At 46.0% G+C, this 12,845-nt stretch overlaps 1 protein-coding gene across 1 annotated transcript; it reads right to left on the bottom strand.

Moving 5' to 3' along the window:
* Positions 1–1,581: 1,581 nt before the first annotated feature.
* Positions 1,582–12,064, bottom strand: SSTR3 (somatostatin receptor 3). The gene is made up of 3 exons (XM_079992890.1): positions 11,347–12,064; positions 11,171–11,235; positions 1,582–3,605 (listed from the first exon to the last, which is right to left on the bottom strand). The coding sequence occupies exon 3, from the start codon at positions 3,557–3,559 to the stop codon at positions 2,330–2,332; it is 1,230 nt and encodes a 409-aa protein (XP_079849016.1). The 5' UTR covers positions 3,560–3,605; positions 11,171–11,235; positions 11,347–12,064; the 3' UTR covers positions 1,582–2,329.
* Between the last annotated feature and the right edge of the window lie 781 nt (positions 12,065–12,845).

The raw sequence follows: 12,845 nt of genomic DNA on the forward strand, positions 1-12,845 counted from the left end.
TCTGTTTTCATCCTGAAGCAAAGTTCTTAACCTGAAGCACGATTTCTGGGTTAGTGGAGTCTGTAACCTGAAGCGTATGTAACCTGAAGCATATGTAACCTGAGGTACCACTGTATTCCTAAAACATTTCTCCTCTGCGCCATTTCCCACTGAGAAACCACCACAGATCCTAAAGTTAGGGACAACACGTTTAGGAGAATTCCAACAGTTTTGTAAATGTAAAAGGCAGCAATGAGAAATGGAGGCCAATACATCTGGAGGGAAAAAGTTTACTGTATTTGCTTCCTGAGGAAGTGGTTACTTGTCAGAAAGGGTGGGTATAAGTGGCAGCATTTCATAAAAACAAACTTTTTTTCCTGCCACCTTCCCTGCTCACCCACAAGGGCACATCACAAACAAGACCCCTTCCACTGAACAGAAGGCTGTGCTTAATAACCTCTCCATATGTTACAGAGCAAAGCTGCAGCGAGAATAATCACAATTCTAGTCTTTTTTTTTTAAAAAAAGAGAGCATTTCAGAGCATTCATTGCACTTCACATACATTCCTTACAGGGGTGCCATCCCATAGGGACTGAGCCCTCCCCCCAATATTTTTTTTGGGGGGCAGGGCCTCCCCCCATGTTCAAAAGCAGTGGAGGAGGTCAAGCGCAGAGCCAAGCAGGGCACAGCTTCAGAGGCTGGCTCCTTCTCTTCCTCCTCTGGTAGATGGGAAGGAGGGTTGAAGCGGCCGTCAAGGAGGAGGAGCCGTTAAAGCTGTGCTGCCACCACATTCAACATCAGACCTGCCATTCTCCTTCAGAAGCCGGCACCTCTGGTTCCTTCAGTCAGAAATCCTTACAACAACCTTGGAAGGTAGGTTAGGATACCCGTGTGGCAGAATGGGGTGCCAAGACTGTTCTCAGTGTTCCAGTCAGTGGTATGGGGACAATGCTAGCAGAGAGGAAATGAGATTTCAATCAGGGACTTCCTGGTCCATAACTCAGGCTGTAATCCTATGAATACTCCCTTGAAAGTAAGCTCCATTGAATATAGTCGGGTGTACTTCTCAGTAAATAGGCATACAATCACACTGCACTTCTTGGCCACTATATTGCACTGACTCTCCAAAGACTTAAGTCTTGTCCTACATTTTTGTCCAACAGACCTTGTTTTTCAGGTATGCTGCTTATTTTCTGGGACGTTTAACTTCCCGCCGCAGCGGTACCTATTTATCTACTTGCACTGGTGTGCTTTTGAACTGCTAGGTTGGCAGGAGCTGGGACAGAGCAATGGGAGCTCACCCCGTTGTGTGGATTTGAACCACCAACCTTTCGATCAGCAGGCCCAAGAGGCTCAGTGGTTTAGACCACAGTGCCACCCGCTCCCATCATTTTGTTAGTGGGAGCACATGGGAAGGTGCCTTATACTGAGTCAGACCATGAGGTCCATCTCAGTCAGTACCTGCCCTGATTGCCAGCAGCTCCCCAGGGTTTCAGGCATGGGACATTCCCAGCCCTGCATGGAAGATGCTGCAAACTGAACCCGGGACCTTCTGTATGAAAATCAAATGCTAAGGCCCTTCCCCAGATATTCCTTTTTCTCCCATTTTCCATGTGCATAAGTTTCTTTTCTTTCCGCTTTCCCATGTCCATTGAATTGGAACAGTAATAAACATTACCAAATGGGGTTGAGTCTAAGCCAGGATAGCCAATGTGGTGTCCTCCAGAGGTCACTGGACTACAACTCCCATGATTCCTGATCATTGTCCATGCTGGCTGGAGCTGATGGGAGTTGGGATCCAGCCACATCTGTAGGGCAGCAGGTTGGCTGCTCCTGCTCCAAGAAGTCCAATCAGAGTTGGGGTGAGATTAAAGTCCTATTTTAAGTAAATTGTTATGGTGGGCCAAGTTATTAATGCAGGGTATATTAGCACAGAACGGCTTCAGCAATGTGCAATAATGCATGGATGGAGGTGGGATTGCTTCTTGGCAGAAATCCTTGGTCTGAGAATCATAAACACGAGAATCCCTGTTTTCATCTGTAAGATGTTGGAGAGGACACAGACTCTCTTGACCTTACTCAGCTGACCAGATGACTATTAGAGTTACTCTAATAACCAGTCATGTCAGCCAAGGAAATACACTTCTTCCAAACTAAATCCCAGAAGCCTTTGCTCTACCCATCACTCTGGTTGTTAGGCTTTGTTTTACTGTTTGAAAGCGGATATTTATCTGCCCACATCCCTCTCAGGCTTTCTGTTTTTTAGGAATCCCTTGCATTATGAATGATCCTTCCGTTTGTTATTCCAAATGAGTCACTGCCTGGATGCTTCAGAGAGAAGAAGAGTCACTATAAGTAGCTAATGTTCATAACACTAGGTTTCTCAGAGATCCCAGGCTCCTCTGGCAGTGGCTTCTGTTCACTGCTCCCCCCTGCCCCACTGATGGGGGCGCACTCTTGCATGCCATTGCCGTTTTGGGCAATCTTGCTAACCTCACTTGCTTCTGCCTCCATTTTGTCGTCTTCCTCTTCCTCTTCCTCCATCTTATCACCCGTGGTTGCTGCTGCTGCGATTTCTTGGTTCTGCACTCGGCGGGAGGGTCTGAGGAGAGCCCTGCGGAAACCCTGCTTGAAGCGGTACGAGAGGAAGCCATAGATTATGGGGTTGGCACAGCTGTTAGCATAGGGCAAGACCACAACAAGGAAGTAGATGCCAAAGAGAGATGGCTCCTCGGGCAAAGTCCAGATGACGTTGATGATGTTGAGCACATAGAAAGGTAGCCAGCAGAGGACAAAGACCGCGACAACGGCAACCACCATGCGCGTGACTCTCCGCTCAGAGCGCTTGCGCTTGGCTGTCAGCGCTCTCACCTTTCTGCCTGACGACCGAACCTTGACAACAATAAGCAGGTAACATAAGCAGATGACCAGCAGAGGCCCAAAGAAGCCAAGAGTGGCTGTGTAGACAATGAAACCTGCTTTCCAGACTGAAGCCGGCTCAGGCCACTGGATGTGGCATGTGCTCATGCCTGGGGGGACATCTGAAAACACAACCACAGGCAGCACCACCACAGAAGAGAGCACCCAAACAGTGGCACTGACCGCCTTGGCCACACGTGCAGTCCGCCATTTTGACGATTTCACTGGGTGCACTACCGCCAGGTAGCGGTCCACACTCATCACGGTCAGGCAGAAAATACTAGTGAACTGGTTTATAGCATCCACAGCCATCACTAGCCGGCACATGAAGGAACCGAAAGGCCAATAGGACAAGGCATTTTGTGCAGCCAAGAAGGGCAGGCCGAACATGAAGAGCTCATCGGCCAGCGCCAAGTTGAAGATGTAGACGTTGGTCACCGATTCGCTCACAGAATGGCACAAAACCACATAGATGACCAGGGAGTTTCCGGCTAGTCCCACCACGCAGACGATGAGGTAAACCAGAGGGATGAGGACACCGCTGACATCCAGGCCAAGCCTGGAAGCTTGGGATAGGTTCCCAGAAACAGGGGCTGCCCAGCTGGCTGTTGAATTCTCTTCCCAGGAAGCCAGTGTGGTGGTGAAGTTGAAATTGTCCATGGCAGAAGAGTGAGGTGATTATCCCACTGGATCAATCGGAAGGGGTCTGCATTTGGGAAGAACAGGGGGGGGGGAGAGAGAGAGAGAGCTTATAATGCATCTTATAGCAAACTAAAGGTAGCACCAGAGAGAGAAATGGGGGGAAAGTCCACTTTACAAGCTCCATTCATTTTGCCGGGGCTTGAAGAGGAGCACAGAAGTTAATGGAGATTCCAGATTTTACAGCTGAGTGGCTCATGTTCCTCTTGTACAGAAAGGTGCACAAAGAAGTCCCCATTGATTTTGATTGTCAGCAGACTGTAAACTTCTATCTTTCAGTTTTCTGCTGCTTACATAGACTTAACTTTGGCTGGATCATGCCTAAAATGTCTTACGAGGGACTCAAATGCCTCCTATCTGAGTGCATGCCAAAGCTTTGTCTTTCAGTGTTTAGATCTATATCGTCTAAACCAATAAAAATAATATTTTAAAGAAAATTCTGCCTTCAAACATAAACCCTTTAAAAAAGATTTGTGCAAACAAACCAAAGCTATCACCCAAGGGGGGGGGAGCATTGAGGGTTTGTTTTCTGTGTTGTGTTTTTTCAATCTAGCAGCATATAAATTTTATGAGATAAATGAATAAAACAAATAGTTTTGCTGGAGACTAGTGTTAAGCAGTTGCACTATGGCCTCAAGTGGCCTGCTGCCAAGTATCAGTGCCCCAGTACTTGTTGCCATTTCTGCATTGCCTCAAAGGGTGACAATGGCAGGAGGGAAGAGATTTAGCCCAGGGGCTGCTAGCTTGTGCCCCCAGTTCTCCAGCCATGGCATGGCCAAGAACTAAAACTAGCAGGGAAATTTCCAAGGATGGGAAAGGAAATGGAAGCATGCAGTGACCATAAGGCTGCTCAGAAAAGTGAGACCATCTCCATCTTCACTGTGTCACAAGATTGAGGTTGAATCCTGACAAGACAGAAGTACTGTTTCTGGGGGACAGGAGGCGGGCAGGTGTGGAGGATTCCCTGGTCCTGAATGGGGTAACTGTGCCCCTGAAGGACCAGGTGCGCAGCCTGGGAGTCATTTTGGACTCACAGCTGTCCATGGAGGCACAGGTTAAATCTGTGTCCAGGGCAGCTGTTTACCAGCTCCATCTGGTACGTAGGCTGAGACCCTATCTGCCTGCGGACTGTCTCGCCAGAGTGGTGCATGCTCTGGTTATCTCCTGCTTGGACTACTGCAATGCACTCTACGTGGGGCTACCTTTGAAGGTGACTCGGAAACTACAACTAATCCAGAATGCGGCAAATAGACTGGTGACTGGGAGCGGCCGCCGAGACCATATAACACCGGTCTTGAAAGACCTACATTGGCTCCCAGTATGTTTCCGAGCACAATTCAAAGTGTTGGTGCTGACCTTTAAAGCCCTAAACGGCCTCGGTCCAGTATACCTGAAGGAGCGTCTCCACCCCCATCATTCTGCCCGGACGCTGAGGTCCAGCGCCGAGGGCCTTCTGGTGGTTCCCTCATTGCGAGAAGCAAAGCTACAGGGAACCAGGCAGAGGGCCTTCTCGGTAGTGGCGCCCACCCTTGTGGAACGCCCTTCCAGCAGATGTCAAAGCGATAAACAACTACCTGACATTCAGAAGACATCTTAAGGCAGCCCTGTTCAGGGAAGTTTTTAACGTGTGATTTTACTGTATTTTTGGTTTTTATGGAAGCCGCCCAGAGTGGCTGGGAAGGCCCAGCCAGATGGGCGGGATATAAATAATAAATTATTATTATTATTATTATTATTATTATTATTATTATTATGAATGATTGGGCCATTGGACAGTTATAGAAAATGGGAAAGATCAAAAATCTGATGAATTGGTCAGATTAAGTTACTGAGACCCATATTGTATATAAAATGGTGCATTCTACAAAGCCACTCCCGACCTAAGGAGGGTGGGGGTTGAAGTCGGGGAAGAGGAACGCCATCACCTCCCCCAAATCTTGAAGGGTAGTTCGTTAAAGGACTCCGGGGGGGCGTTGCCTCGTCCGAAACCTATAGAGGCTAGGGCCTAAAGCACGCTCCCGAGCGGTAACCCCTTGGGGAGCGCCTAGGGATGTGCATCTCGGGGGCTCCCCCTGTTGGTGCTTATCCCTTCCTGGTTAGACTGGATAGTCTGTTAGGGCCAATGCCTAAAGCCAATACCACTCTTACCTGTAATCAATAAAGTTGTGGCCATTTTTCGCCCATTAACCTTAATTCTGGTGTCCATTGTCTTTATTTACCTCATCTGTGGGAGGGGGTGGGTATTGCCACGCAAACAGCTCAGACTCAAATGCATATTTAGGTTCAGTTAATTTTAAAAATACTAATTATTATTATTATTCAATTAAATTAAATTTATACACCGCCCTTCACCTGAAGATCTCAGGGTAGTCCACAAGAAACAAATACAGGATAAAAGCACAAATACTGTACATAGAACAAAAACAAAATGAAAAAAATAACCCCCCTGTCCCAAAACGTATCTAAAAGGCTGTAGAATATTAATCAGCCCAAGGTCTGGGTGAAGAGGAACATTTTCACCTGGCGACTAAAGACGTATAATGAAGGAGTGATATGAACCTCCCTGGGGAAAGAACTCCATACTTGACTTGTCAAAGATTCTTACTGAAAATGTGAACCCAAATCCAAAGCTGCAAATAGCTTGAGGAGGAGATCTTGAAGAACTGGTCTCTGAATGGAGGAAGCCCTTTCAGCTGGACATGCATTTGCTGTTACTGTACTCTCACTGAACAATCTATTGCTAGGTCATTTAACCTGCACCTTTTAGCCTGTTACTATGACACCCTGGCACATGGCTGGATTAATCATTATGCTCACTATATCATACAATAAAGGCCCCTGTTAAGCTAAGTTATCTGTTGCACTGTAATCATCCAAGGAACATCTATAGGTAGACTATAGTTGTCCACTATGCAGTTGTCCTCAGGCCTCATTTAAAACTTTTGTCAACTTTAGAAAGCAGTGGTTGTTTCTATGTAGAGGAGCATCAACCATGTTTCTTGCTGAACCCTTGGAAAATCTTTGTCTACATGAGAGGAAAAGGGGAAGGACAGCAGCTGATAGACCTATCAGGCTTTTGCATGAAAAATGGCACTCATATGCTTACAGAAAATTCTGAAGATGCTTGTATTGCAATGTTAAATTTCTGCTGGGGTTTTCTCCCCAAAGAGTTCTTGCTCCAAACTTAAGTCTTGGCTTCTGGGATTCAGCAATGGGTAGAGGCAACCCAATACATTTTGCTGCCTCCAAAGTCAAGGTGTATATTACCCAAAGCTGGTCAAGATATTTGGGTACCTAAGACAGAAAATTCCACAAGTGCCTCTACCATCCCTTTGCTGCAAAAGTACTACAATAATAAATCAACTAACCATTTGCTATGCTTTCATGTCACTCAAAACCAGCTGCTTTCCCATTCTGCCTAATGGTAGAGCCAGTCCTAGAAACAGGGAACCTTCCTCAAACATCCTGTTAATAAGCGCCAATCCCTCCTCTAAATGTGTTGACATATCATCCTTATGTCCTTGATGACATTTCTGCATCCAGTGCTCCATTGAAACAAACCACCAGGCCTTCTGCCTGAATTTCTACAATTATATTACTTGGATGGAAGTGCTGCAGATCCAGGAGATGAATTGTTTTGAGAGAATAAATTGAATCAAGTAAAGTTGAGAATCCAGAAATATAATACTTCCCTGTACCAGAGACCCTTTATGAGACCCTTCATTATTCAAACTTTGGGTATTCAAAACCCCTTATTATTATCTGAATTTGCCACAGGGCTCTCAAGTACTCCTGTGTCAGTTTCACCCTCCATTAAGGGCTCTGCCACCTTCCCCAGACGCCTGATTACACCTCCCAGGTCATTTGAATAAATGATTGTAATACACAGTGAAATCACTAATTTTCCAATGAAGTCCCATCGTCAGTCTCTTGATACTATGTTAGACAAAGCCCAGAACTCATTGCTTAATGAGAGGGAGGACTAATGAGCTCTTTTCTGCTTCTAATTCCCCTTGTTATTCTTATGATTATTTTCTTTCTGCTGTTTTCACCCAACCAAAGACGTATTATTCTTGCAGGCATGGGTAGTGCCAGAGGATGGGAAGCCAAAGCTGTTGCCATGAGACGGCCTGGGGTGGGCAGAGAGCTTCACTGCAGAGGTGAGAATTAGCTTGGGCAAAACGAGATGCCTTGTGGTCCTGGTTACCCCTTTACATCTTCACTAGGTTTCCTTTTGCCTTCATTTGATGCCACATCTGCATATAAAGCTCCAGAATAGCATTCTGTCATGAGTTATAATGGGAATGAAAATTGGGCAAATTTGGAATGGAAAGTGAGGGAGCTGCTTTAACATAGACCAGGAATTGGAGAAAAGTTTTTTTCCAGGCCAAGAGCCACATTCTGTTCTGGGTGGGCTACGTTTCAGTGGTGGGCAGGGCCAGGGGCAAAGTGGTCTTCACAAGGGTGCCAATTTGAATAAAATATTTTGGGTGGAAAGATGAGGACCTTCAGTCCCTACAACTGCGGCACGCCCTACTGGGAAGAGTGGCCGCTGAGACCATATAACATCAATCCTGAAAGACCTTCATTGGCTTCCAGTACATTTCTGAGCACAATTCAAAGTGTTGGTGCTGACCTTTAAAGCCCTAAACGGCCTCGGCCCAGTATACCTGAAGGAGCATCTCCACCCCCATTGTTCAGCCCAGACACTGAGGTCCACCTCTGAGGGCCTTTTGGCAGTTCCCTCACCGAGAGAAGTGAGGTTACAAGGAACCAGGCAGGGGGCCTTCTTGATAGTGGCACCCGCCCTGTGGAACTCCCTCTGATCAGATGTCAAGGAAATAAACAACTACCTGACTTTTAGAAGACATCTGAAGGTAGCCCTGTTCAGGGAAGTTTTTAATGTTTGATGTTTTATTGTGTTTTTAATTCTGTTGTGTTTTTAATATTCTGTTGGGAGCTGCCCAGAGTGGCTGGGGAAACCCAACCAGATGGGCGGGGTATAAATATATTATTATTATTATTATTATTATTATTATTATTATTATTGGAATCGCTAGGTCTGAGCTATTTGGGTTTCTCAGAATAAAGAGTCTGACACTGTGTTTCTTATGACCCCTAGGCATGTCTTGCATGTCTCTGGCTCCTGACATCCACTATAGTACTTGCTACTTTAAGATGTAGTGATGGCTGCCGACATGGGCAGTTTTAAAAATTGAAAAGTCAAATTAATAGGCAATAATCAGTGCTTTTTTGAGGGGGTGCTAAAAGAGTACACGGTACCGGCACCTCTCTTTTTTGTTGTTAAAAAGTGTGGCACTTACTGCAACAACTTCATGGTGATGAGTACCGGCACCTATTTTTCTGGAGGGGGGGGGGCACTGGCAATAATGCTATCAATGGCTACTAGCCAGGATGAATATATACCACCTCCAGTATTAGAGAGAGTCTGCATATGAATTTCAGTTGCTGGGGACCATGAGCAAGAAAATGCTACTGCGCTCAGGTCTGCTTTTGGGTTTCCCAGGAAGTATGTGGTTGGCCACTGTGAGAACGGTAATTGGATGGGAGATTGTTCTGATTTAGCAGGGCTCTTCATACACTGAATTGAAGGAGGGAAATTACTTGCCCTTCTCTATACCAGCTGAACTGGAGGTAGCTACTGGTGAAACATGAGAAAGGAGACCTTTCTAGCTATGAGAGCAGTCCCACAGTCGCAGAAGTGGGGATGACCCTTAAATGCAGATAATGAAACCAGATTTCCAGGGGTGGATCTTGGGCTGGAACATGCAGATCTAGGAGCACATGCCTAAAGAGACTTTCAGGAGTTCCAGAAAATTTTGTGAAATGGTCTGTCTTTCCCAGTTTCTCTTACCACAAATTTGGTGCAGAATTTCCAGAGAGCATTTGCTCACAGCTTGAGTCCCAACTTTGGTTCAACACAGTGCAAATAACTTGTTTTAAGTGTTTCAGATAAGTGTCCCTGACATGATGTGGAAGTGTGAAGCCAACCTTGGACGAGTGGTCTAGCAATATGGCACTTAAATAAACAAATAAACCCACAAATGCATCTGTGTTTAGGAATTGCAAGCTAACAACATGGTGAGAAGATGAGGAAGATGAGGGCTGGGTCTCTCCACTCCTTGGTGGCATGGCAATGCTCCATCACTGGTGGGTGATCCTCACACAGCCATTACTCTAGACAGCCCCCCCAACTGGAATAGATTGGACTAAACTGGGGGAGGGAGTTGAAGTTACCCCCTTAGAAAAAATACTATTGTTTGGGTGCTAGGAAAAGGCAAGATCCTACAAACAGAAGCACAGCCTCAAGGAAATACATTTGGATCCCAATTCAGGAATTAGTAATGACTGTGCATTTTATTGTGCAAAAAAAGTCAGCCGATGAAAATTCCAAAATGATGCCGATGAGATATGTGTGTTAACTCACTAGTCCAGACTCACCTTTATTCTGTAAGGTCTTCGGGACAGTAAATTACATATGTGCAGTGTCTAATCCAAAAGAACCCCAGTCTTGTTTTGGCAATAGTTGCTTCAGATATGCACATTCATAAATTCCCCACATGTTCAGTTATTGGGCTCCATTTTGTGCATCGGTTCAACATGTCAATCAGCCTTTCAGAAATGAAAGCTCTCTTTATCATTTTGTCAATCTAGCAACAAAGAGGATAGGAGGACAGGACAGGATCCTGCAAGTAAGAATGCCATCTCTCCTGAAAGGAGACCGTGTTGACTTTTACTTATATGGAGAAATAGGTTTGTTCAAAATTGTCTTGCACCGAGGATGGGAGAGGGGATCACAAAGACTTCTACCTGCCTAGTAATCAATTTGGGTTATTTTTAAAAAACAACATGGCAAAAACAGAACCAAAGATTTCAAAAAGAGTCTCATGTGCCTGCAGATGTAGAAACTTTACTTATGAGAACCCCATCTAAAATGACCCATAGTTCAAATCTGCATGCTATCATTACCACATCCAGAATTCCTTGTGTGTGTGATTGTGTGTGTGTGTGTGTGTGTGTGTGTGTGTACTACTTGTTGCACATTTCCCTCTTAATGTTTACAGGAGTGTCAAGGAGCCCCAGTCCCAAGCAAACCCCTGTCATGCCACTGAGTACAGCTTGTCTCTTTCTGCTCCAAAAGATTTACAACCCAAGACTGCAATCTTCATCCCAATTACTCTGCAACAACTCCACAAAAGTTTGTTCTGGAGCAAACAGTTGCAGATTGCAAACGGCAACCAAAGTGTGAAATGGAAGACAACAGGTGGGTGCCCTGGACGGACCCAGCAGGAGAACACAAGCCAGTGAATCTGAAGATAAGCAGCTCTGCCGTCCAGCCTGTTAGACCCTGTCGCTTGTTTTCCCTTCCTACTTGGACTCAACAGACAAATATTTTTTATAACCTGCATATCCCCTGGAGAGCTGGGGGAGGGGGAGGGGTGCACACAGCAGGGAGCTTCAATGATACAGGTGTCTAAAGAAAACTTTTGCATGCAACAGAATTTGCGGGAATATAAGCAGAAGCAGGAGGCAAGTTTGCCCAATACTCACGTATCAAAAGAATGGATATCTGCCTTCACTCTCCAGGTCGATGTTTAGTATTCTTGTTAATTCCTCTTGGGGAGGGGAAAAGACAAAAAATATTTCAATTCCCAAGTTGGTATAAATCCAGAATCCGTAATGCTTTTTAACATTTCTCCCCTCCCCCCCCACTTCCTTTGAGATACCTGATTATCTCCCCTTCCTTCTGCTTCTGGTGTAGAGGTGGCATCCCTGCCCAGGCCCCTGCGCTCCTACATTTGCTTCCCTGCCGCCGCTGCTGATACTTTTGCACCTGGTCTCTCCAGGGCTGCTGCAGGCAAGAAGGCAGTCAGTCTTGCAGCGTTTGCTGAGTGGAGCTCAGCCGGACGGTCCCCCCGCCCCGCCAGCTCTCCTTCTGCTGAAGTGGGGGGGGGGGCGCTTGTTGTCTCTCGCAGGGTTAGGTAGATCAAGCGGTGTGTCAATTACTCCGGGGAACGGTGCCATCAGCCAATCGGAAGAGGTTCCGAGGGGAGCGACAGGGGAGGAGGTGTGGGGCGAGGATGAGAGAGGAAGAGAGAGAATGAATGGTTGAGAGAGAGAGATTGAGAGAGAGAGAGAATGAGGAAGGAATGAGGGGGAGTGACATAGTGATTATGATGGAGAGAAAGAGCATAAGGGGAGAGAGAGAGAGAGAGAGAGAGAGAGGGAGGGAGGGAGAAAATGAGAGGGAAGAAAAAAGGGGGAAATGAGGGGGTGTGAGAACGCAGTTGTGACAGATGGTGACAGAGGAGAGTAAGCGCAGGAATGAAAGAGGGGAAAGAGAGAGAGAGAGAGGTGGGGAGAAAAGATCTCGCAGGCTCCTGGAGTGTAGTCGAAAGGGAAGCAGAGCTGAGCATTCATAGAAATGCAGGATTTCATACACATCCCATCATTCTCCCTCTCTCTGGCTTCTTTGAAGTTTTGCAGACTTTTTTTGGGCTGGTAGAGATGTTCACCTGCTCCGAAATCGCTGCCTCCATAAACCATCTCGTTAATTCAGAAGTGTGGCTTGGCTTTTAATAATTTGGTGTTATGTAACTTGTTTATGAATGGCTGAGCCCGGGGCCATTTCTACAAGGGGCACTTAAATTTAAACCCTTTGCATTTTTTGGCATCTGTGACTGAAATTTTCACCTTAGAAACTTGTTACTTGCTTTAACAGAAGTGTTCATAGAATCATAGAATTGTAGAGTCATAAGGGACCCTGAGGATCATCCAGTCCAACTCCCTGCTGTGCAGGTATATGCAGCTGGCCCATATGGGGTTCAAACCCATGACCATGGCATTATCAGCACCACACTTTAACCAGCTGAGCTAACTGCCCAGAGGAATCTGCCTTACACTGAGCCATCAAGCTTGGTAATGTCTACACTGGCTAGCAGTGGCTGCTTCAGGAAAAGTTCTCCCCCAGTCTTACCTCAAGATGCCAGGGACCTTCTGCATGCAAAACAGATGCTATGTCGATCTTCATAATAAGATTTTAAAAATTAAAAATATATGGCTAGAATTAATATACATTTTATTTCTGAGATGCTCCCCAGACCTTTTCATTCCGTAAGGATATACAGTGGTACCTCGGGTTACATACGCTTCAGGTTACATACACTTCAGGTTACAGACTCTGCTAACCCAGAAATAGTACCTCGGGTTAAGAACTTTGCTTCAG

The sequence above is a fragment of the Podarcis cretensis genome (genome assembly GCF_951804945.1).
Source record: "Podarcis cretensis genome assembly, chromosome: 10".
In the NCBI taxonomy this organism is placed as follows: Eukaryota; Metazoa; Chordata; class Lepidosauria; order Squamata; family Lacertidae; genus Podarcis; species Podarcis cretensis.